This window comes from Leuciscus leuciscus (genome assembly GCF_965113295.1).
Source record: "Leuciscus leuciscus genome assembly, chromosome: 9".
NCBI classification, from domain to species: Eukaryota; Metazoa; Chordata; class Actinopteri; order Cypriniformes; family Leuciscidae; genus Leuciscus; species Leuciscus leuciscus.
In genome coordinates, this window is record NC_138733.1 from 35,444,164 (window position 1) to 35,468,121 (window position 23,958).

Below are 23,958 nucleotides of genomic sequence, written 5' to 3' on the forward strand. Positions count from 1 at the left end.
TTATTCTAATTTCCTATTATCAATGTAAAGCCGCTTTGGAGCAATCTACATTGTTAAAAGTGCTATATAAATGAAGATGACTTGACTTGACTAGATGGAGTTATGGCAATCTCTGTATTCGCTTAATATGACATTTTGGGAACTCGTCAAACGGGTTTTCTATTCCTCAGCACTGCCATATGGCTCTCAGTATAATAGGCTAGACTTGAGGGGACTGAACTAAAATGGTTGTAGTAATGGAATCACAAATGGTCAGCTTCCTTAGGTTAGGGATGAAAGTTCATGAAGTTGATAGCGCCCTGGGAAAATGAATCCTGACCGTATACAAAGTTTGTTTAATGTGTGTTAATAGACAGTTGAACTTGGGAACATAGGGCCCTTTTTCATATGTTCATTATGTGCCAAATAAAGTTGGGCAGCATATGAATTAATGAATGAGGCATTTTAAATAGCGCTTTCATATGTACTACTGTACTCCCATAGCGTCTCTCCTCAGCATAGGACCCTAGGAAAATCGATATGCTCCCCCACAACACAATTCAATTCCTTAATCTTGTATTTCACACTGTATTTGTGATTACTTTTTTTTTTGATTGTTAGTCACAAAAATCCTAGAACTCAGAAAAAACGTTCTGACATGAAAACTGAAATCCCATGATACAGGTGGCATTGAGCTCACAGACTGGGAGTAGCACACAGACTCATGGGAACACAACACAGTGTTTTTAGAGACCTAGATATGAGTCAAGTCTTCATTTCACTCTAACAAGTAAAACATATAACACATCTGAAATATAATAAATTGTATCTGTTCAACAATCCAATGAGAAGAGCTGAGATTAATGAGTATATGGGTAGATTTAATATATCGGATTTGCTGCAGTTATATATGAATTTCATGGTGTACATACAATGAATTATTCAATTTACGTCTGACTTGAAGTTTCAAATGTAGCATGTACATTTGCATCACAGTTTAACAATACAAAAAAAAAAAGTAAGTAAGGTAAAGGTGTTTTTTTTTCCCCCCTTTTTTATTGGCATAACAGTACTGAAGCAATGGTTTAGCTTTACACTACAGAGATGATGTTTGCTTGCACAGTAAAACATATGACAATGCTGTATTTTGTTGTTTTAAAAAGTTGGTCAACTACTGTATAATTTCTCTTCTCAGTTTCATTAACTTCATTCGTTTGAACAGAACACTGTGTGTGCAGAAGAGGTTTTCAGCATGAAGGACCTACCTACACAAAATATCTCATTCACAGACTTCAAATTAGTCGGTTTCTACAGCCTAGGAGAATGGAGGCCTTTGTTATTTATCCCTTTCTTTCTGATGTTTTTATTAGCTCTCACAGCAAATAGTATTCTCATATATTTAATCAAATCACAAACGTCTCTGCATTCTCCTATGTATGTACTAATAGGTGTTATGGCAGTGTTAGACTTGATCATGCCTATATTATTTGTACCTAACATGCTTCTTAGTTTTTTATTTAATTGGAATGAGATATCTCTAACAGGTTGTTTGATACAAATGTTTGGCCTTCATTTTATTGGAACATTTCAATCTACTTTGGTTTTTTGGATGGCACTGGACCGTTACTTTGCAATATGCAAACCTCTTCATTATCATAGATTCATGGAAATCTCTAACTTTCTAAAGTTTGTTGTTGTGCCAGTAATGAGAAATGGACTACTTATTGTCACCATGGTCTCTCTGGCTGGAAAACTGTCATTTTGTGTAACAAATGTCATTGATCACTCTTTTTGTGAACACATGGCGTTGGTTCAGTTAGCATGTGGAGATATATCTGTTAATAATATTGTAGGACTTTTGTCTGCTTTCCTTATAACAACTGCTGATTTTATTCTTATTACTGTATCTTATGTTATCATTTTCTCTTCTGTGTTTAGATCTGGAGAGACTCATTTAAAGGCCATTAATACCTGCATTACTCACATTATTATTATGACACTTAGTTTGATTTCTGCTTTGACTGCATTTTTGTCATACAGAATAAGGAATAACATTTCTTCTAGCAACCGTATATTTATAAGCATCATGTACTTATTGTTTCCAAGTTGTCTACACCCGCTAATCTATGGATGGAGAACAAAAGAAATTCGACTAACATTTCTGAAGTTTATAAATAATGCAAAGGTCTTTCCTTTAAAAAACTGAATGGCTTTTACAAACGAATGGATACTACAACATGATAATACACAGAACACATAACTTTTATACAAGGAACTATTGTTTGGATAAAAGCTGAATGATACTTTGTAGATAAATGCATGATAAATATAAAGATAAAAGAATGCAGTTAATGTCTTTACAAAACACATCTAAAACAGCTAATAGAGATGGAAACCTATACACAAAAACAAATGATGTGTAATGTGTAGGGGTGAGCGGGGCACAAACTAACGCGGGTCTAGTTGTAACACACACGGTTTAAAACTTCCCACACATTCCAGCATGATGAACCTTAGTGTATTTATTAGTTCCCATATCAACACTATAGAGAAAAAATTGTGCCAAAATTAAAAAAAAAAATGTTTGGAAGATATCACTGAACATTAATTAATTTTTTAAGTTCATTTTTTATCTGTTTTTTGTGTTTATTTAAAATTAGAGACATCAGATATTATTTTAATATGATATCTGTTATTTAACAGTTGAGATAGTTCTTTAATGCTTTACTAACCAGCAGAAGACACAAGCAGAGTTTAAATCCCATGCTATAACACTGCGTTACAACGTGCCCCTGTTAGAACTATGCTATTCTATTCTATACTTTTATGAATTCTATTGAGAAAATATGAGAAAAAGGTGAATAAAGACTGAGAGTCAATGTTTAGAAGTGATTCATTATTATTATGTTTTGAACTATGCTGTATAGCTGTGTTTTGCGATGTGTTTGTTGTAAAACTCAAATATTAGTTTATTTTTAGTTATTAAAAAATGTCATTATTTTACATGAAAAAGTTAATAAGTGTATTTTATTGACAAACTATTTTAGTTTTTCTTGTCATGTGGTCATGTTACAATGTCCTCCTCACATTTTACAACATGCCCCACCTATAGGGTGAACTTGGTTACGTATGTAACCCTCGTTCCCTGAGTAGGGAACGGAGACGTTACGTCAGTGATGACGAATGGGGTTTCGCTTAGAAAGCCTCTCACCTTCAAGTATGCAAAACGAGCCAATGGCAAGAAAATGCCATGGGTCTGTGGAATTTGCATAGCGTAAGTCCACCCCACGTCGTGGGTATATAAGGAAGTACGCTGGCAACATGCAGATATGTTTCTTCGCTGAGGAGCCGAGACTGAACTCCGGCGTTCCAGCGGTACAGCTGAAGTGGCTGTACCGCTCTGTACCTACTCAGGGAATGAGGGTTACATACGTAACCGAGACGTTCCCTTTCGTGGTCACTACGAGTTACATCAGTGACAACGAATGGGGTTCCCAGTCTAATCACGCCACCTCGGCTGTCTTCCAGTGCCCTGCATATGTCTGAGCTCCCTGTCGTGAGACGGACGGAGGGGGAATATTTCTCAGTGGAAATATGCAATCATGCCCAGCCCGAAGGGGGGGACTTGGAATACAGATATGACCTGGAGGGGCTGCATATGGAATATCACTGGGGTGTCCAGCCGCAGGTGGAATATTTCAAAGACACATGCTCAGAGAGGCTTACAATGGAAATACACATGTGGGGGTCGCCCGGAGGGGGAGCCATGCACATGGAGGCACCTAGCCAAGCGCGAAAGCTGCCGGTGGCATAACTCTGGCGTTGGTGTCAACAGCGCTGGAGGAACTCAGGGCCTACAGGGAGGCTCACCTGAGGAGAATATTCGCACGTATCCCGTCCGTGGAGAGGAATGGCGAGCAAGCGAAGACACCTGAGCAGATTCTAGTACCGGCTAGTTGAAGCGAATACATGAGAAGAAACTGGCTCCAGTCGGAGATTGTAGAATCTCGCGAATGCCTGCAGCTCTGAGATGTCTGTTAGCGAGGCGCCATGCGCTAGAGCCCAAGAGGAGGCCACACTCCGGGTGGAGTTGGCCTTCCCACCAAGGGGGCACGGTTGACCTTGCTGCTGGTATGGTAAAGCAATGGCGTCCACTATTCAGTGAGACAACCTTTGCTTGGAGAGGGCCTTTCCCTTCAGCTTCCCACCATAACAGACAAAGAGCTGGTCTGAGGTCCTGAAACACTGCATTCTGTCTACGTAAGCACGGAGGGCGCATACTGGACAGAGCAGTGCCAAGGCTGGGTCTGCCTCCTCCGAGGGCAGCACTTGCAGGTTCACCACCTGGTCTCGAAAGGGAGTAGTGGGAACCTTGGGCACATATCCAGGCCGGGGTCTCAGGATCAAATGAGAGTTAGCCGGCTCCAAATTCCAGGCACGCTTTGACAACCGAAAATGCCTGCAGGTCCCCTACCCTCTTGATGGAGGCCAATGCAACCAGGAGCGCTGTCTTAATTGACGGGAACTTAAGCTCCACTGATTGCAGAGGCTCAAAGGGAGCACTCTGCAGGGTAGTTAAAACCACTGAGAGGTCCCAAGAGGGAATGAGAGGAGGGCGAGGAGGATTCAGTCTCCTCGCTCCTCTCAGGAACCTGATGATCAGTTTGTGCTTTCCCAGAGACTTACCTTCAACTGCATCGTGATGTGCGGCAATGGTGGCAGCATACACTTTCAGGGTGGAGGGAGACAGCCTTCGCTCCAACCCTTCTTGCAGGAAGGAAAGCACGACACTGATCGGGCATTTCGTGGGGTCTTCACGACGGGAAGAACACCAGTTGACGAAGAGGTTCCACTTCAACGCATAGGCATGTCTCGTGGACGATGCTCTAGCGGAAGTGATGGTAGCCACCACCGCTGGTGGTAGGGTACTCAAACCTGCCTCGTCCCGTCCAGGAGCCACACGTGGAGGTTCCAAAGATCGGGACGAGGGTGCCATAGGGTGCCCCAGGAGGTCCTTCCTCAGAGGGATTGGCCAGGGAGGTGCTGTCGCGAGGAGTAATAGTTCGGGGAACCAGGTCTGGTTTGCTAATATGGGGCAACCAAAATGACCTGCTCCTCGTCCTCCCTGATCTTGCACAGGGTCTGCATACTTGCGGAGGCCCCGCGGCCAGCTGTGCGCCAGTGCACCCATCCCGAGGGTGCCCTCGGTCATTGAATAAAACAGGTCGCAATGTAAGCTGCGCGCACATGGTGACCGAGTCGATTTCCATACCGAGAAAAGAGATCCTCTGCACGGGGCAGAGTTTGCTCTTCTCCCAGTTGACCCGAAGGCCCAGACGAGCTAGGTGCCGGAGCACTAGGTCCCTGTGTTCGCAAGAATGTGAACCCTGTGTTCCCGTAAAGGAACAAGGGCTGCCTCGACGACTTTGATGAAGACGCAAGGAGACAGGGCTAGCACGATTGGGAGAACCGCGTACTAGTATGCCCGCCCCTTGAAAGCAAACCGTAGGAACGGTCTGTGTCAAGGTAGAATGGAGACATGGAAGTAGGCGTCCTTCAGGTCGATCGCTGCAAACCAATACTGTGGCCGCACACATAGAAAATGCGTTTGGCCGTGGCATCCTGAACGGCAGCCTGTGAAGGGAGCGGTTCAGGACGCGGAGGTCCAGGATTGGCTATAACCCACCGGATTTCTTCGGGACAATGAAGTAGGGGCTGTAAAGCCCGGACCTCATTTCCGCTGGAGGGACAGTCTCGATCGCACCCTTCGCCAGTAGGGTGGCAACCTCTGCTCTCATGATAGGGGCATTGCCACCGACCATAAGTGAAGCGGCCTCCCCTGAAGTGGGGAGGAGACCGTGCGAACTGAATCACATAGCCGAGCCTGATGGTTCGGGAGACCCAGCGGAACAGGTTAGGTGGTCTTGCCAGGCTCCCAAGAACTGTGCCAGCAGGGTCATGCGAACCACAGATGTACCCTCGGTGGTGCAGCGAAGCGGAATGACCGGCCCGGACGTGGGTGGCATAGCGACCCGATGTGGGGGCACGGTCATTAGCAGCGTCCTGCCAGAGGAGGCCAGGGAAGGACCAGCGTTCCACGGGGGCATGCTCTGGCAGGGGTCTGGTGACAGAAGGGGACGAGAATGGCGAGGCTCGTGAGCAGCATGCACTGTCATCCACAGCCTCTTGGGGCTCGGAGGAAGGGGCATCAGTTCTTGAAACAAGAGATTCTCCCCCGGCCCTCCACCGGGGGAAGGAGTGGCCCTGCTACCAGCTTTTGGCCAGCTAAGGGGCGGAGACGGGCAGTGCCACCCTCCTGCATCCTCCTCCTGCTAGGGGACGGTGAAGGCTCGAGGGGAGGAGCCACAGGGAGGCGGCCTCGGCGGGAAGCAGACTAAAGAGACCGCACGGACAGATGACCGTTGGTGCAGAAGGCCTCAGTCCGCTTCAGGGGAGGGTCGAAGACTGTTGGGCGCAGTCCTCAACCACACCGCCGAGCAAGCCGCCCGTCTCAAGAGTGCTGCCTAGCCAGGCATTTAGCCGGCTAAGGGGCGGAGACCAGGGCTCGAGACTAACGGCGTCCTATCGTCCTGGGGACGATAGAAAATGTGTTTAGGACGAACAGAAATATTCTCCAGGACGCCTACAGGACGAAAGACATTTTTGTATGTGTGTTCATTTATTACTAGCCTATTAGGGTAACTTACTTAGAAAATGCCAAAATTAACAGACCAAGCGCTGACTACAACGGAGCGCGAGGAATGCTCGTCGGCATTATGCCACACCGTAACCCTCAGATCACCCTGGCCACCAGCCAAAGTATCCCCTCTTGAGGAAGAGATAGATTGGGGTGTGGCAGAGGGGACTCTACCCACACGGAGATCATTGAGTCTCGATCTATAAACATCGCGATGGTCATGTTCCCGCAATGAAAACACGAGCGCTGCCGAGCGTGATTAAGCCCAACACGCGAAACCGCACTCGTGACCGAAAAAGATATGCCACGTGCAGGTCTTTTAGAGAGAGGAAAAAGCTCAGCAGAGTGCTGAAGCGCCCAGGGAGAAACACACACACTGTCAGCAGATCACTGCACAGATCAGCAGCAGGCAATGCGATCTCGCTGGAACGCGCCATCACACCAACACACTGAAGAGCCGCTCGTCTCGTCGAGGAAGATGATTCAGAATGGCTTGTAGGAGTGAAGAAAACTCTTGGCTCCGAAGCGAAAACATATCTGCATGTTGCCAGCGTACTTCCTTATATACCCACAACGTGGGGCGGACTTACTCTATGCAAATTCCGCAGACCCATGGCATTTTCTTGCCATTGGCTCGTTTTGTATACTAGAAGGTGAGAGACTTTCTAAGCAAAACCCCATTCGTCATCACTGACGTAACTCGTAGTGACCACGAAAGGGAAGAACATAATTGTACTCGACATGTGAGAAAAAATAAATACTCTGAACCCCAAGTGAATTTACACAAACTGAGAAAGTCAAAAAAGTGTTAGGTTGTGCCCCATTCTTTATACATCAGCTAGTAAAGTACAGTATATTATTAAGATTTCATTAAAAAAATAAACAGAATCAAAACAGAAGGCATGCTTTGTATCTGTCAGAAGCTGCGTTTCCATTACAGATTTGCGCAAAACTTTTGCAATATTTTCAAAATGTCAAAAAAAAAAAAAAAAAACGAAATGACGGCGTTTTCCATTTTAACCGATGTTATGCGACTAAAGGGCCTTACACACCGGGACGAATATTGGCGCGCGTTATTCGCCAGCTTTTTTCAACGCGTTTTTTGTGTTCACACCCAAGCGATTTTCGCTGACGATGAGCCGAGTGAACATGCAAATTCATTCCCTGACATTAGATGGCGCTTAATGTAAAACAGAAATACAATACCACTCCATAACAGTATATACTCTGCAATACCACTCCATAACAGTTCTCTTTTATCAAGATTTTTGTAGTCGCTGTCACATTTGTCATATAGTTCTTTATGTTCCGACACCAACGAGACCAGCAGCTCCACATTCATCTTGCCTTGCATCTTCCTCGTCTTATTTCTTCCCGGCAGTGTCTGTCTATGGGCAGTGTAGACGCTACTTAGCGTATATCTTCTTCGCCGTTACGTATGTGTGCTCGGCAAGACCGTTTTGTGTTTGAGCGCCCCCAAGTTGTGTTTTACTGTAACTTCAGAAGCTCCAGACACGTGAGCAAAAGCGGCAATCTCATTGGCCGGATAGTTTTTGACGCAGCGCGTCAAACCAAAAAAAACGAACCCGAGGCGGTTTTAAAAAAATTACGCTTTTACGCGTGCCATTTTTCGCGTCGGTGTGCACACTCACATTGGCGCCCTTTGTTTAGTCACGAGGCGTTAAACGACGGCGAATATCGCGCGCGAAATTCGTCCCGGTGTGAACAGGCCTTAAAGTGTAATTTTTTTCCTCTCGCAATAAGTAATTCCAAAAAATCATAGTAATGGATATTGGTAGGTTTACATAGGCTATCCCAGCCACTGCACTAAGCATTATTTTTAATGGAAGGAGACGACATGTTATCCAAGCATTAATGGCAAGGAAAGACCCTTATACTGGGAGAAGCACATTTGAGGGGTTTCTCCTTCCTCTGCTTCAAGGTCTTGTTTAATTGTGCCATTTCTTTGTTGTTTAGAATCCAGTATTCCCATAAATCCTTTGTCATTTATGAGTGTAATGAAGAACTCTGTCTCGTCTTCTGCCCAGCCACCCAGCAGAGAAAGCTCATTTTGGCCGCCTGTATCCGGGATCTTGTCCTTTCGATCATGACCCACAGCTCATGACCATAGGTGAGAGTAGGAACGTAGATTGACTGGTAAGTCGAGAGCTTCGCCTTGCAGCTCAGCTCCTTCTTCACCACGACAGACTGGTACATCGACCGCATTACTGCAGAAGCTGCACCGATCCGTCTGTCAATCTCCCGTTCCATCCTTCCCTCACTCGTGAACAAGACCCCAAGATACTTGAACTCCTCCACTTGAGGCAGGAACTCTCCACCAACCTGAAGTGGGCAAGCCACCCTTTTCCGACTGAGAACCATGGCCTCTGACTTGGAGGTCCTGATTCTCATCGCAGCCGCTTCACACTCGACCACAAACCGTCCCAGTGCATGCTGAAGGTCCTGGTCTGATGGGGCAGAGATGAAATCGTGTGGTCCCCAAACTGGACACCCTCCGGCCCCTGGCTGCGCCTAGAAATTCTGTCTATAAAAATTATGAACAGAACCAGTGACAAAGGGCAGCTCTACCAGAGTCCAAGCCCTTCGCATAGGGCCCCGGACCCAATACTCCCAGAGGACCCTCCACAGGACGCCGTGAGGGACACAGTCGAATGCCTTCTCCAAATCCACAAAGCACATGTGGATTGGTTGGGCAATCTCCCATGAACCCTCCAGCACCCTGGAGAGGGTGTAGAGCTGCTCCAGTGTTCCACGACCGGGACGAAAACCGCACTGTTCCTCCTGAATCCAGGGTTCTATTATCGGCCGTATTCTCCTCTCCAGTACCCTGGCATAGACTTTCCCGGGGAGGCTGAGAAGTGTGATTCCCCCTGTAGTTGGAACACACCCTCCGGTCCCCCTTCTTAAAAAGAGGGACCACCACCCCAATCTGCCAGCCCAGAGGTACTGTCCCCGACCTCCACGCGATGTTGCAGAGGTGTGTCAGCCAAGAAAGCCCCACAACATCCAGAGACTTGAGGACAGGTATTATAACCGCCAATATTACACAGAGGGTTTGAAGTGGGCTAGTTGACGCGCTTCCTGTGGCTTGATTGTTTGTTTGAGAAATAACGTGACGAGTTCAAGTTCTGATTTCAACTCTGTCGTGAGAGATATGATTTTTTGTCACACAAAGTCTTCATTATCCATAATAGAACAATATTCCATCTTCATCGACACTGTCACATTATCTAACATGTATTCACCACATCCGTAGCGGTCAAAAACTAGTTGGCCATTTCCCCTCTGGCAACACCTGCGTCTGATTACACCTACCCTCCCAAGTAGATGAGCCCTATTTAGCTATGCCATGACCGTAGTACCACCTACTGGCCAAACCTGGACATAAACACTGAAATGGCTCTTACACAACCGGCCCCTAATTGAAATGGTTAACAAACATCACAATTCAAAACAAAACAAATTAAGGAACCATTACCAACCTGACATAACATTTTATCCAAACATTTTAGTCACAGTGAGTTCACACACATTAACACTAAAATTGCCCATTTAACCAGCAGCCTCAAGCAACAGGCAGAGCTTTGTTACAGGACGTTGAATGACACTTGACTTTGTTTGCAGACGCACTGAACGCACAAATCCCTTTTTATCCCGGAAAGCTTCCAACACTCTTCCCAGTGGCCAAGAGCCTCGTGGGGCAGTAGGATCCATAATGACGACAATATCTCCAGGCTTTAGATTTCTCCTGATTTCATTCCATTTTTTCCTCTCTTGCAGCAAAGGTAGATATTCCCGTACCCAACGTTTCCAAAAAAGTTCAGCAATATACTGAACTTGCTTCCATCTGCGTTTTAAATACAAGTCATGTGGCTCAAACAATCCTGGCGGCAATGATGGATTTCCTTTCATTAGAAGAATGTGGTTGGGAGTAAGTGGCTCCAAATCATTTGGATCGTCAGAGAGTTTGGTGATAGGCCGATCATTTAGGATGGCTTCAGCTTCACACATAACTGTATGAAGCCCATCATCGTTCAGGGCCTGCTGTTGAAGAACTGAACTTAGAATCCTTCTCACCATGCGGATAACCCGCTCCCAAACCCCACCATGATGTGAACCTGCTGGAGGATTAAAACTCCACTTAACTCCCCTTTGCCGGAGAGCTCCCTGAATTCTTCCATGATCCAAAGCTGCGAGAGCCTCTCTTAGTTCCCTCTCTGCTCCTATAAAGTTGGTTCCATTGTCAGATAAAATACGAACAACTTGACCTCTTCTACAGATGAAACGCCGCAGAGCATTGATACATGCATCAGTGTCCAAAGAGTCAGCCACTTCGAGGTGGACTGCTCTGCTTGCCAGGCAAGTTAGTATCACGCCATAGCGTTTGGCTGTACCACGTCCTTTCCTCACTGTAATTGGGCCAAAATAATCAACGCCAATGTTGGTAAATGGGGGCTTGTCAGGAAGAATCCTTTCCTCTGGCAAATCTGCCATCTTTTGCTCCTGCATTTTTCCATTATACTTCTTGCAACAGACACATTCTGTAATGACTTTTCTTACAGCGGAGTTGGCACTAGTGACCCAATACTTCTTCCGCAGTGTTGATAGCGTGTGATTCCGACCACTATGGCCCTGCTGCTGATGGATGTGCCTGAGGATAAGAGTGGCCACATTTTGGTCCTTGGAGAGGATCAGCGGATGTTTAATCGACTCTGGCAAGGAACTTCTGGTCAGCCGCCCTCCAACTCTGAGAAACCCATCATCCAAGCGTGGATCCAACCTGTAGATTGTACTAAGCCTGCTCACTGTAGAGTTCCCAGCTGACAACATGGCAATTTCCTCTCCAAATCTCTGTTGCTGACAATATCTAATGATTGCCAGCTCTGCTCCCAAAAGGTCATCAATGGACAAAATTTGCCGTCCCGGCTTGTCCTTAAACCCTCGTCTCCTCGGTGGCACATTATCTGTGCTCTGCTTACCAGTGACAGCAGCTGTCTCCTCCTCCCTCCTCCTGCAACTCCTTTCCAACAGAATGCTTTTCCATTTAAGAAACCAGGCTACTGCCACCTTAAGCTTACTCCAACTTGAGAAATAGGTCAGTAACCGGCTTGTGGCAACATGTGAGCCCTCCACAGACACAACATTCACTGTGACTTCCTTCTTGACCTCCTGATCATCTGGTTCTATGATAGTTTCTACCATGTTTGTTGTCCAGTTAGATTCTGGTTTACACAAAAAACCTGGACCCTCTATCCACCTCCTGCCATGAATGAAGTCTCCAACCCTCACTCCTCTGGATGCCTCATCAGCTGGATTCTCCTTGGAGCTGATATATCGCCATTGTGAAGTTTCAGTGGCCCCTCTTATAGTCGAAACCCTGTTCGCCACAAATGTATGGAAACGTTTATCCTCGTTTTTTATATACTTCAACACAGAAGTGCTGTCAGTCCAAAAGATGGACTGCTGCAACTGGAATCTCAACTCAGCCTTCAGCATCAGATCAACACGAACTGCAAGCACAGCAGCAGTCAGCTCCAGGCGAGGAATAGTAACGGTCTTTAAAGGTGTAACTCTGGCTCTGCCCATCAGGAATGCAACATGAATATCATTTCCATCATTCAGCATCCGGAGATATGTGACTGCTCCATATCCTGTTTCACTAGCGTCTGCAAAGTGATGAAGTTGAGCATGTCTTGGTTGTCCAAAGCCCTTGGGCTTAACGCAACGATCAACCTTAAATTCAGACAGCATATCCAAGTCCTCCAACCACCTGAGCCACTGTTGCGCAATGTCTTGTGGCACAGTCTCATCCCATCCAAAATTTCTTCTGCAAAGTTCCTGCAGCAGGATTTTGGCAGGCAATACCACGGGCGCAACAAATCCTAGGGGATCGTACACAGAACTAGCCACTGATAACATTCCACGCCTGGTGACTGGCTTTTGTTGGATCTCCATCTTGAACTTGAATGAATCACTCTCAACACACCATTGCAAGCCAAGAGCTCTCTCAAGAGGAAGTTTGTCTCTATCCAGATTCAGTTCAGTCAGGTCTTTAGCTCTGTGTTCCTCTGAAATACTCTGCAGTGTGGTGCGACTATTGCTCATCCATTTCATCAGAGTGAATCCTCCTTCCTGACAGAGAGTACTTAAATTTTTAACCATGAAGGCGGCTTCTTCTTCAGAGGGCATGCTCTTCAGACAATCATCCACATAAAAATTCTCCTTGACTGTTTGAAGCACTTCAGCTGGAAATTCAGACTGATTGTCATCTGCTGTTTTTCTCAGAGCAAAACTAGCACAACTCGGGGAGGACACCGCACCGAACAGATGGACAGTCATACGGAACTCAGCTACTTCCTTGGTGAGATCTCCCTCTGGCCACCATACAAAGCGCAGGAAGTCTCTATCCTCCTTTGCAACTCTGACCTAATGGAACATTGCTTGTATGTCGCCCATAACTGCTACAGGTTCCAGCCTAAACCTGAGCAGGACACCAAGCAATGTACTGGTCAAATTGGGGCCTTGCAAGAGCTGCTGGTTCAAAGATGTTCCTTTGAAAGTCGCACCACAGTCGAACACCACCCGCAGACTCCTCTTCCTGGGGTGGTATACACCATGGTGCGGGAGATACCACACCCTACCACTGCTGTGATCCAACTGCTGTTCTGGAACTTGCTCTGCATAGCCCAGACTGATCACCCTGTTGAGGTTCATTTTATATTCCTCAAAAAACTGTTTATTATTAAGGAACCTCCTTTTCAACCCGAGCAACCTTTGCTTTACCACAGATAAATTGTTGGGCAGAGTGACATTGTTTCTTTTAAAAGGCAGCTTCAAACTGTAATGACCATCTTCAAGTGTGGCAGAGCTTTCCATAATCTCCATAAACTTGATGTCTTCCATTGAAGGGCCTTTCTCCTCTGTAGCTCTTTCGCCGAAATCATGGTTATACTGGCTGTTTAGCATTTCTTCCAAACGGCTCACTGAAATCCTGCTGTCATTAGCCTGAAAAGGGCCATTAAGGACCCAGCCCAATACTGTCTTAATTGCATATGGTCCTCCCCCTTGGCTATTTATGACCTCCCAAGGTTCCAATATCTTGGGAGCATTGCTTCCAATCAATAGGTCAACATTAGCCTCTAAACTAGGAATCTGTACCTTTGCCAGATATGACCATTTTGCCAACTCTCCTTCAGAGACAATACTGTCTGAACTTACAGGCATTTTCTTCTGTGTGAGGACTTCTGGTAGCTTATAAAAGACGTTGCTGTCCACACTAGACACCTCCAAGTCAAACAATAATTTTGCTGGCACGACCCTTTCCTGTCCCATGGTTTGTAGCAGAACGTGGGTTTGTTTACCAGACAGACCAAGCCTTTGCATAAGATGCTCTGAACAGAAAGTGGCTGAACTGCCGGGGTCCAGAAATGCGTATGTTTGTATTACTCTGTCCCCTTTGATGGATTTGACTTGGACTGGCAAGATGGAAAGAAGGCAGCGATCACTTCCGACCCCTACACTACCACAGGCTTCTTTAGATGCTGTGGTGTCAGGTCTCACAGGATCCTTAGGTCGCTCTGTGTCTACATTGGCTTTATCTCTCTTGTAAATATGAAGCACACTAGGATGGTTTTGACCGCAAATCCGACAAGTCGCACGCTGTCCACAATTGCGACTTATGTGCCCAGCACATAAACAGCCAAAGCAAAGCTCTTTCTCCTTTAGAAAGATTATTTTGTCCTGGTGCTTCTTCCATTTGAACTGTTGACATTCCTCTAAAGAGTGACTTTGCGAACACCACACACAAATTGACCCCACAGTAGAACTATTTTCTGACAAAACTGCCTTTCTCTCTCCAAAGTTCCCAGTTGAGTGTACAGGTCCAATGGTGGTGGCAAAGCTGTTTCCTTTAAATCTGTTGCCTGGCTGCAACTTCAGCCTGTCGACCTTAGCACCAACTGTTCCTGGTGCTGGGTCCTGAATATCACCAAACAAAGAGTCTGACAGAATACGAACATGTTTCTCAATGAATGCCACCAAATCTTTGAACAGAGCTCTGCGTTCAGATGTATCCATTATATTATGAGCCACTGACCTCCATTGCTCCCTCAGCTTGAATGGGAGCTTTGACATAACTGCCCTCATGTTGCTCGTCATGTCCAACTCCTGCATATATTGTATGTTCTCCATGACATTACAGCATGAGCGCAGAAAAAGTGAGTAGGCCTGCAGTGCGTTGGTATCTTCTGCTCTTATAGGTGGCCACGCCAAAACCTTTTCCATATATGCAGAGGCAACTTTGTACTCGTTGCCGAAGTGTTGTTTAAGCAGCTGCTTTGCTTTAACATAACCTAGATCCGGTGCCATATGCTGGCAGCTTCGTACCAGTTCCCTCGGCTGTCCTCTCGTGAATTGTTCCAGATAATATAAACAATCACCTTGACTGACCTTATCCTCCACTGCCTGCTCAAACGCTCGCTTAAATGAAATATATTGAAGAGGATCCCCATCAAATAAGGGAATCTCTCTTGCAGGCAATAACATGAAGCGTTGCTGTTGGATCAATGCTGTAGTTATTTCATTTTGCCTTTCCATTATGGAACAGATGTTCCCCAGTTGGTGTTCTTCTACTGGCTGAGCACTAAATGGGTAGGATCTCAGAAGTTGTGGTGGTACAATATGGTGATCGTCCATTTGAGAACCAATCCTCTGGTTTAGCCCAGCCTGGCCTTGTTGACTAGCCTGCTGAGTTAGCATAGCTGTAGGTTGTAGATTGCCTGTTGGCAATGACCAATCCTGGCACTGCTGTGCTTTGTGGTGGTTTACAGGCCTGTATTCTTTTGCCATAGGATTAAGCTCGTTAACAGTTGCCGTTCTTTTACTTTTACGCATGTAAGAACTCATTCCATTAGATGTAGTATCAACAATGTCAGAGGCAGAGACCAGCACTTCTAGCTTAGCATTGGAGGCAGCTAGCATAGTTTCCAGCTCAAGTTGCTCTCTTCTCCTTTTTAAATGTTGCTCCTGTTCCTCCAATGCATGCCTTTCCTTTAAAGATGCAGCCCGAGCAAGCAGTGCAGCTCTTTCTGCCCTTTCCATTATTTTTGCAGAATTAGTGGATTTTCCACTGAGAAAACTCCTCCTGCTTGATTGCTTGCTAGGGACATTTGAGACACTATCCTCTGGCCGGATATCATCACCACATTCATCATCTTTTTTACCTTTCAATGAGGGAATAACACATAACCAACGGTTCACCTCAGACCGTAATTCATCATTGCAAATCATTTTTGCTTTGAACCAAATACCATGTTTTTCCCTTTCACTCTCAGGTAACATGACCAACAAGGAATCATGAACACATTTTGCATCATCACACAGATCAACAAGAGCACCCAGAGCACATTGTACTCCTCCTTTATCACTTATTTGCATAAGCTCTTTAATACGTTCCCTTAGCTTAGAAGCTTTATTTAATTTAGCCTTCCTATCATTTTGCAGTCTTTCCAGCTTTTGTTCAAATGCCTTTGCAGTTAATGTTACAACACGTTTTTCTTTCTCTTTTAACACATCAAAACCGTTTGCTTTACTGTTCCATTCAGCTGATTGCGCAACCGCCTCAGCAGCTGACGCGTCTTTTTCAAGAAGACTCATTGTGTACATGAATGAACGTCACAAAGCTAATAAACAGTAGTCAATGTCATTTGCTTTCCACTACAAAATTCCTTTGTTCAGCTCTTTCTTTACCAATGCATTGGATTTTTACGCCCGGGTAAGTATAGTGTGCACACTTTATGAATGGCCATTCAAAACTTGTAGCGCTACAACATACCTTACGTGGGACGCCTTGATGAAATAAAAACAGCTCACGATGTCCTCACACTGGTGGATGATGAAAGAAGTTTCGTGTTGTCCTTGAACAGCTGAGCAGACCTTGACTTAGCTCCGGGTCGGATGGAACAGCACCGCCGCATCCTCTCACCGATGCTACTTTCTCTCGCCGGGTTCCGATGTATAACACAGCCAGACAGATAAACAATGAGCAGCTTTCAGATGTCCGGTTTCCAGCGGGCACTCCGCATGGCTTTAAACTGTGAACATATAACTCCACACGCGACGATCTTCCAGCTTCATAAAGCCTAGTTTTTGACTTTTATAACCGCCAAAATTACACAGAGGGTTTGAAGTGGGCTAGTTGACGCGCTTCCCGTGGCTTGATTGTTTGTTTGAGAAATAACGTGACAAGAGTTCAAGTTCTGATTTCAACTCTGTCGTGAGAGATATGATTTATTGTCACACAAAGTCTTCATTATCCATAACAGAACAATATTCCATCTTCATCGACACTGTCACATTATCTAACATGTATTCACCACATCCGTAGCGGTCAAAAACTAGTTGGCCATTTCCCCTCTGGCAACACCTGCGTCTGATTACACCTACCCTCCCAAGTAGATGAGCCCTATTTAGCTATGCCATGACCGTAGTACCACCTACTGGCCAAACCTGGACATAAACACTGAAATGGCTCTTACAGGTATAGTTTAGTTTAATTATGGCTATAACTTATGCTGTCATCTTGCTTTTTTCCACTATTAGTACATGCCTGTTGTAGTGGACCTCATCTGAATGATGGCCAAAACTTTACTGATGAGTTTTATGAAGTTTATTATACTTCACACAAAAGATGAAGCGTCAGTTTTCACAAAATTCACAATAAAACATTCAGCTCTTACATGGATTTTCTAGAGTGAACGTCTCGGGTTACGACTGTAACCCTTGTTCCCCGAGAAGGGAACGAGACACTGCGTCGTCGTCGTGACGACACTTAGGGCGTTCCCCAAAGTGTCATCACGACGACGACGCAGTGCGAGTTCCCTCGAAGGGGAACGTCTCGGGTTACGACTGTAACCCTTGTTCCCCGAGAAGGGAACGAGACACTGCGCCCTAAGTGTCGTCACGACGACGATGCAGTGCGAGTTCCCTCGAAGGGGAACTGACAGTACAAGAATTGTGCATTAAAGTCTTATCCATAAACTCTCTCTCTCCCTTGTATTATCATCAACATACACAGCGAATTACACAGAAACACTTGTTACAACTAACAGTAAACAAATATACAGACCTTATGCCTTTTTGAGGGGTGCTTATTAACTTTTAAGTAAACTTTTAAGTAAAATCTGTAAAAGAACTCTGATGAACTGTAATGAAGTGCACGCTCTCCCTTTTCATTACTGCCGTGACCACTATCGCTCCAGAACCTATAAGCTGGATCACAAACAGTTGGTACCGATCCATCCTTGAGTAACAACATTTTAGCAAAACCTGTGTTTTGTGTTGTTCTTTTGTATTGACCCTCGTCGCGCAGACATAAACAAATTTAGGTATATGTGGGCGCATTCCCTTAAAAAAAATAAAAAATAAAAAATAAAATCGAACTAATATTATGTTGCCAGTTAACAAAATAAATTAATTGACACTGAACCACGTTTTAGATTTGCTTTATTATTCTCTATTCATTTAATCAATTGTTTAAATTTCCTTTAAGCTTTTCAATGCTCTGAACTGAATGGTTCAACAAATAACAGGTGATTGTTTGGTATCACTCAACCTCAAATACTAGATTACACTATTCAAGTGTAGAAACTCAAAATGAATAGTTAACAAAACAATATCTTTACAGAAATACCAGTAAAGCCTTATAAAGTGTCAATTTCTTGAAGTACAAATTATTACAAATGTTAGGGCACACTTTCGGGGTGAAACAATACACTTTGAAAGCAAACAAACACGGTAGTGGCACCCTACAAAAACACAAAACCACTGTCAGCATTTTCATCATGTGCATTAAAGCACCATTTCACAAAAAAAATCTAATATAACATACACACGACATTATGCACCTCATTCACATTTGTTTAGCACATACACATTACATTAACAACTTACCGAACTCTTTTATAAAGACTTCGTAATGCTGGTCACGTGCATCAATCAAACATCTCCAGCCATCTCGAACTCTAACTACCAAAATACACAGTATACATACACAGAATGAAACGAGCATAGCCTATTACACCAGATTAAATGATGATTATTACATTTACTTACATAGAACATCGATTAAATCAAGGATGATAATCAACTTTGCACACGACTTAAGGCCAATTTATACTTCTGCGTCAGGTTCGCGTAGGAGGTACGGCGTAGCATACGCATTGACGTGTACCATACGTCGTACCCTTCGCCGTACCCTGACGCGCACCTCCTCAAAAATGTAACTACGCGTCGCGGCGACGCGGACCGCAAGATCTGTGATTGGTCGGCTGGATAGCATCGCGTTTCCTCCTACGCATTTCCGGAATGATCTTCTGCACTCTGCACCGCCCGCCCGCCATTTTTAAATTCCGAAGATCAGTGAAGAGCCATGGAAATAGACCAAGTGACCGAGAGATTGCTTGAAGAAGTGCGGAAATACAGCCATCTGTATGACTCCTTCAGTCGCCATTGCTCGTAGAAACCTAAACTCAAAACAGCCGCGAGGAATGTAAACACAGTGGAACTGGAACATTAAAACCCACCCGCGCCAACTAGCGTTTCGGCGGTGTAACTGCAGAGCAACACAGACATTCGCAGAAGTATAAATGCTCACGACGGCGTCGCCTACGTGCGTACCCTACGACGTACACTACGGCGTACACTCGACGCAGAAGTATAAATTGGCCTTTAATGCGTCTCTCATGCACTGTTTTAGCCGTCTTTCTCTGTATCGCGCTATTATGACGTCATCATAAGGGCTTGCTTTTCTTAAAGGGGAAGTACTCTCTAGCTTATAAATTCAGATACCACCCGGCTACAATTAAATAAAAACACCTAATAAAAAGTGGGACTGAAAATGTTATCATATTGTTTTTCATAATGTGGAGGCTGCAAAGTTTATCTGTGTATCTCAGTCAACTCTGATCTTATTCCTGTGCCACTTAAATGCTATTTGGTGTGTTTATTAGCAAGACAGTAATTCAGATGCTTGTTATATATATTTTTTTCTTTTTGGAAATTAAGAAAACTTTGTGATCGGTCATCGACTCCACCATGGTCAGCAATCCAGCGAGCTCTGACGTGGATCTCCATCCCTCTGGCTCTGCCATGTTCATCATTAACACTTAAACTTAATCTATTAAATCCAATCTTCCTGAAAATTACACCATTTATACAAATGTTTCCCAACCTTGTTCCTGGAGGCACCCCAATAGTGCACATTTTTGCACAATAGTCTCACTTATCTGACCCATCCATTTCAGCTCTTGGAGTGTCTACTAATGATGAGCTGATTAGTTGATTCAGGTATGTTTGATTAGGAAGAGTTTGAAAATGTATTGTTGGGGTGCTTCCATGAAACACTTATTTAATATAACAGAAGTCTTACTCATTGAGTAAATGTCATGGGTTGCATGCTTGTCATGCCACTGTCATCCACTGGTCATATAAATCCTAGAGCTTAGAAAACAATTACCACTGGCACAGAAACTGCAGATCTATGATACAGCAAAAAGGAGGTGAGCTCTTTTCTTTAATGGGAGTAGCACACATACTCATGGGAACACAACAGTGTATTTAAAGACCATGATTTTGTCAAGCTTTCATTGCACTCCAACAAGACATCTTATCTTGAAAAAAAATAGTTTCTATTCAATAATGGGGAGCACAAATTAATTAGTGTGGGTAAATTAATATCATATCTGGCTATGTATGAGTTATGTATGAATTGTATGCTTGTCATATGATGAGTCAATCCATTGTATTTCTGAGCAGAAGTGTCAGAGGAAACTTTTATTTAACTGTCCAGATTTACATCACAGTATAACAATGCAAGAAAATTCAGAATTAAGGTAAACTCTACTACTATACTTAGAGCCCATAATGTTTGAAATATAGATTCTAGAAAATATTAAACAGAAAAAGAGCTTAAATTCTGACCAGTTTATAATTATTGTTATTAGTATTATTATTAACAATGTCATTTTTTAAGCACAGTACAATTTATGACTAAAGTGTATCTCGGTGTTGTTATTTTCTTGATCAACTTTATTTGTTTGAACAGAATGAAGGACCTTCCTGCACAAAATATTTCATTTACAGACTTCAAATTAAATGGTTTCTACAGCCTTGGAGACTGGAGGCCTTTTTTATTTATCCCTTTCTTTTTGATGTTTTTATTGGCTATAACAGCAAATTATATTCTCATATATTTAATAACAAGCCAAAGGTCTCTGCATTCTCCTATGTATGTACTAATAGGTTTAATGGGTGTTGTAGACTTGATCTTGCCAATCTTTTTTGTACCTAACATGCTTCTTAGTTTTTTATTTAATTGGAGTGGGATATCTTTAACAGGTTGTTTGATACAAATGTTTTGCCTTCATTTTATGGGAACATTTCAAACTACTTTGCTTTTTTGGATGGCAGTGGATCGTTATTTTGCAATATGCAAACCTCTTGATTATCATAAATACAAGGAGATCTCAAATTTTCTAAAATTTGTTTTTCCACCACTAATCAGAAATGGACTCTTGATTGTCACAATTGTTTCTCTTGCTGGAAGACTGTCATTTTGTGCCTCAAATGTAATCGATCACTGTTTTTGTGAACACATGGCATTGGTTCAGTTAGCATGTGGTGATATATCTGTTAATAATATGGTAGGACTATTGGCTGTTTTCCTAATACCAACTGCTGATTTTATTCTCATTACTGCTTCCTATGCTGTGATTTTTACCTCTGTATTCAAATCCGGCAAAGCTCACACGAAAGCTTTAAACACCTGCATTACTCATTTAATTGTTTTGTCAGTTGCTTTAACTTCTGCCTTGATTGCATTTTTATCTTACAGAGTAAGAAATAACATTTCCTCCAACAACCGCATAGTTATAAGCATCATGTACTTGTGTTTTCCAAGTTGTTTTAACCCAGTAATCTATGGATGGAGAACAAAAGAAATAAGACACACATTTCTTAAGTTTATAAATAGAAAAGTCTTTACTTTTTGAAAAATGTATGTATATATATATTTGAAGACCTGCCTGTGTTTGCTGTTTTAGGGGTGTGTGTGTGTGTGTGTGTGTGTGTGTGTGTCTTTATTGTATATATATATATATATATATATATATATATATATATATATATATATATATATATATATATATATATAAATGAAAGGATATACATTCAATGTGATAATACATTTAAAATATGACCTTAATATAAAAATGTATTATTTGGAAGGAGGAACCTCTACAATATATTTTAAATTAATAAATATACAATAAAGACACACACACACACACCCTCCTAAAACATCAAACACGGGCAGGTCTTCAAATAGATACTGCATTGCTATTTCTATAAGCGATTATGCTCTCCACTTAAATATATAATTGTAAATAATCCCATTAATAATAAAAACACATTTATCAAAATGTTTTTTTTCAATAAACAGCAATATATTCAAGTCTGTATTATTTAAAAGTAGCCTATTTCCTATTAAACATGTTTTTAAATCGTGTTTTTAGACTTTTGATAAAAAGGCTACCATGGTTCCAAATACCATAACTATTGATTCCTTTGGGATACCAACACAAAATGTAGCCCAGATGCAGTTAACATGATTTTGAACAAGCCCAAACTTTATTTCATGACCTGTCATATATACTTTCTAATAGGCATCATGTCAAGTATGAATAAAAACAAAATGAGCCAATAAATTGCATCAGCTTTTCTGGGGTCTTCTCAGCAGTGTTGTAACATAAGCAGGTTCTGAGCTACGGGTGGACCCGCGTGGGCCTAGGCATACACAGACTGACCTGTCAGATCCATGGAAATGCATCAAAAAAAAATTAAAAAAAATAAAGTTCTTTATGTTTAACAATTCTTCAATAATTATTTTGAATTGCTGATAAAAATTTTCATTGTTTAACAAATAAAATTGTTGATTTATTGATTTGTTTTGTCATGCAATACAACTCTCCTAGTATTATACTGGGCTACCATCATGCATTTAACGTGACTCGGGCTCTCAAGCCAGAAGAATAAAAAATAAAAAAGGAAATTGCTACTTTTCAGATGGAAATTGCTACTCACAGATGGAGCTGGCAGAAGAGTTTGAGAGAGGAGTTAATCTCTAACGCACTTCAGCCACTGACGAGAGTGTTCTGCTGGACGAGGATCATGCATTTAATCATGCATACCGCGCCGATCTGAGTCTGCACGCAGGCAGCCAGGGAGCCCTGGCCCGTCCCGGTTTGAGAACCGCAGACAGGGCCAGAGAGCTAGCGTTGCCTCCCGTCACAGAGAAGGTGCGACCAGAGGAAAAGTAAGCAGGATTTGAGGGAAGTGATCCAGCACAGGCGCTCCCAGCACTAGTGAAGCGATCCTTCCCTCTGAGGGTCTGCACATCTACCCTATTTTCTTCCATATTCCTTCCCCCTGTGCCCTTCTTCCTCCACAGGCTCTCATAACATCAGGCCTGAGGCTGGGCCAATGATGAGTGTGTTCCATCGTTTGGAACCAGTCTGAAGGCCTGTCGCAGGGCTTGGTAGTGAGTGTGCCCTTTCAGGCTGTAAGGGTATGGCAGGCCTCATTTACATTAAGGCCTCCGCTTTTTAAAGGGATAGTTCACTTTGAAATTAATTTTTGGTATGTTTTAGCTTACCTCAAGGGCATCCAAGATGTAGGTGTCTTTTTTTCCGCAGTAGTTTCAATTTTGATATTTTTAGGTCAAACCGTTCTTGTCTGTCAGTCATAATGCAGGTCTATGGTCACGGTCTCAAAACACATGCACAGAGTCCAAATTAAAACAATTCCCCGTCGTCCAAATTAAACAATTCCCCATCGTAAGTACACATTGATGGCCTAAGACACGAAACGAGCGGTTTGTGTGAGAAAACGAACAGTATTTATATCGTTTTTACCACTTATACGCAGCCATGTCGAAGTGCTCTGATCTGACGTGTACGCAGACTGGTGCATAGATATATACACTAGATGTCTCCTTAAAGACATTCGTTCAATGAACTGCCGTAGACAAGGCGACATCTAGTGTGTATATATCTATGCACCAGTATGCGCACACGTCAGATCAGAGCACTTCGACATGGCTGCGTATAAGTGGTAAAAACGATATAAATACTGTTCGTTTTCTCACACAAACCGCTCGTTTCGTGTCTTAGGCCATCAATGTGTACTTACGATGGGGAATTGTTTAA

The 23,958-nt window shown here is 43.4% G+C and overlaps 2 protein-coding genes across 2 annotated transcripts; both read left to right on the forward strand.

Annotated features, from left to right (window-relative positions):
- Positions 1-1,228: 1,228 nt before the first annotated feature.
- On the forward strand, positions 1,229-2,185 carry LOC309506576 (olfactory receptor 52K1-like; the record flags this gene model as incomplete). Its single annotated transcript, XM_082180418.1, has 1 exon — positions 1,229-2,185. Exon 1 carries the CDS (start codon positions 1,232-1,234, stop codon positions 2,183-2,185), a length of 954 nt encoding a protein of 317 aa, XP_082036544.1. The 5' UTR covers positions 1,229-1,231.
- Positions 2,186-20,799: 18,614 nt separating this feature from the next.
- LOC309506577 (olfactory receptor 52K1-like) lies at positions 20,800-21,744 on the forward strand (the record flags this gene model as incomplete). Its single annotated transcript, XM_082180419.1, has 1 exon — positions 20,800-21,744. One exon carries the CDS (start codon positions 20,800-20,802, stop codon positions 21,742-21,744), a length of 945 nt encoding a protein of 314 aa, XP_082036545.1.
- Between the last annotated feature and the right edge of the window lie 2,214 nt (positions 21,745-23,958).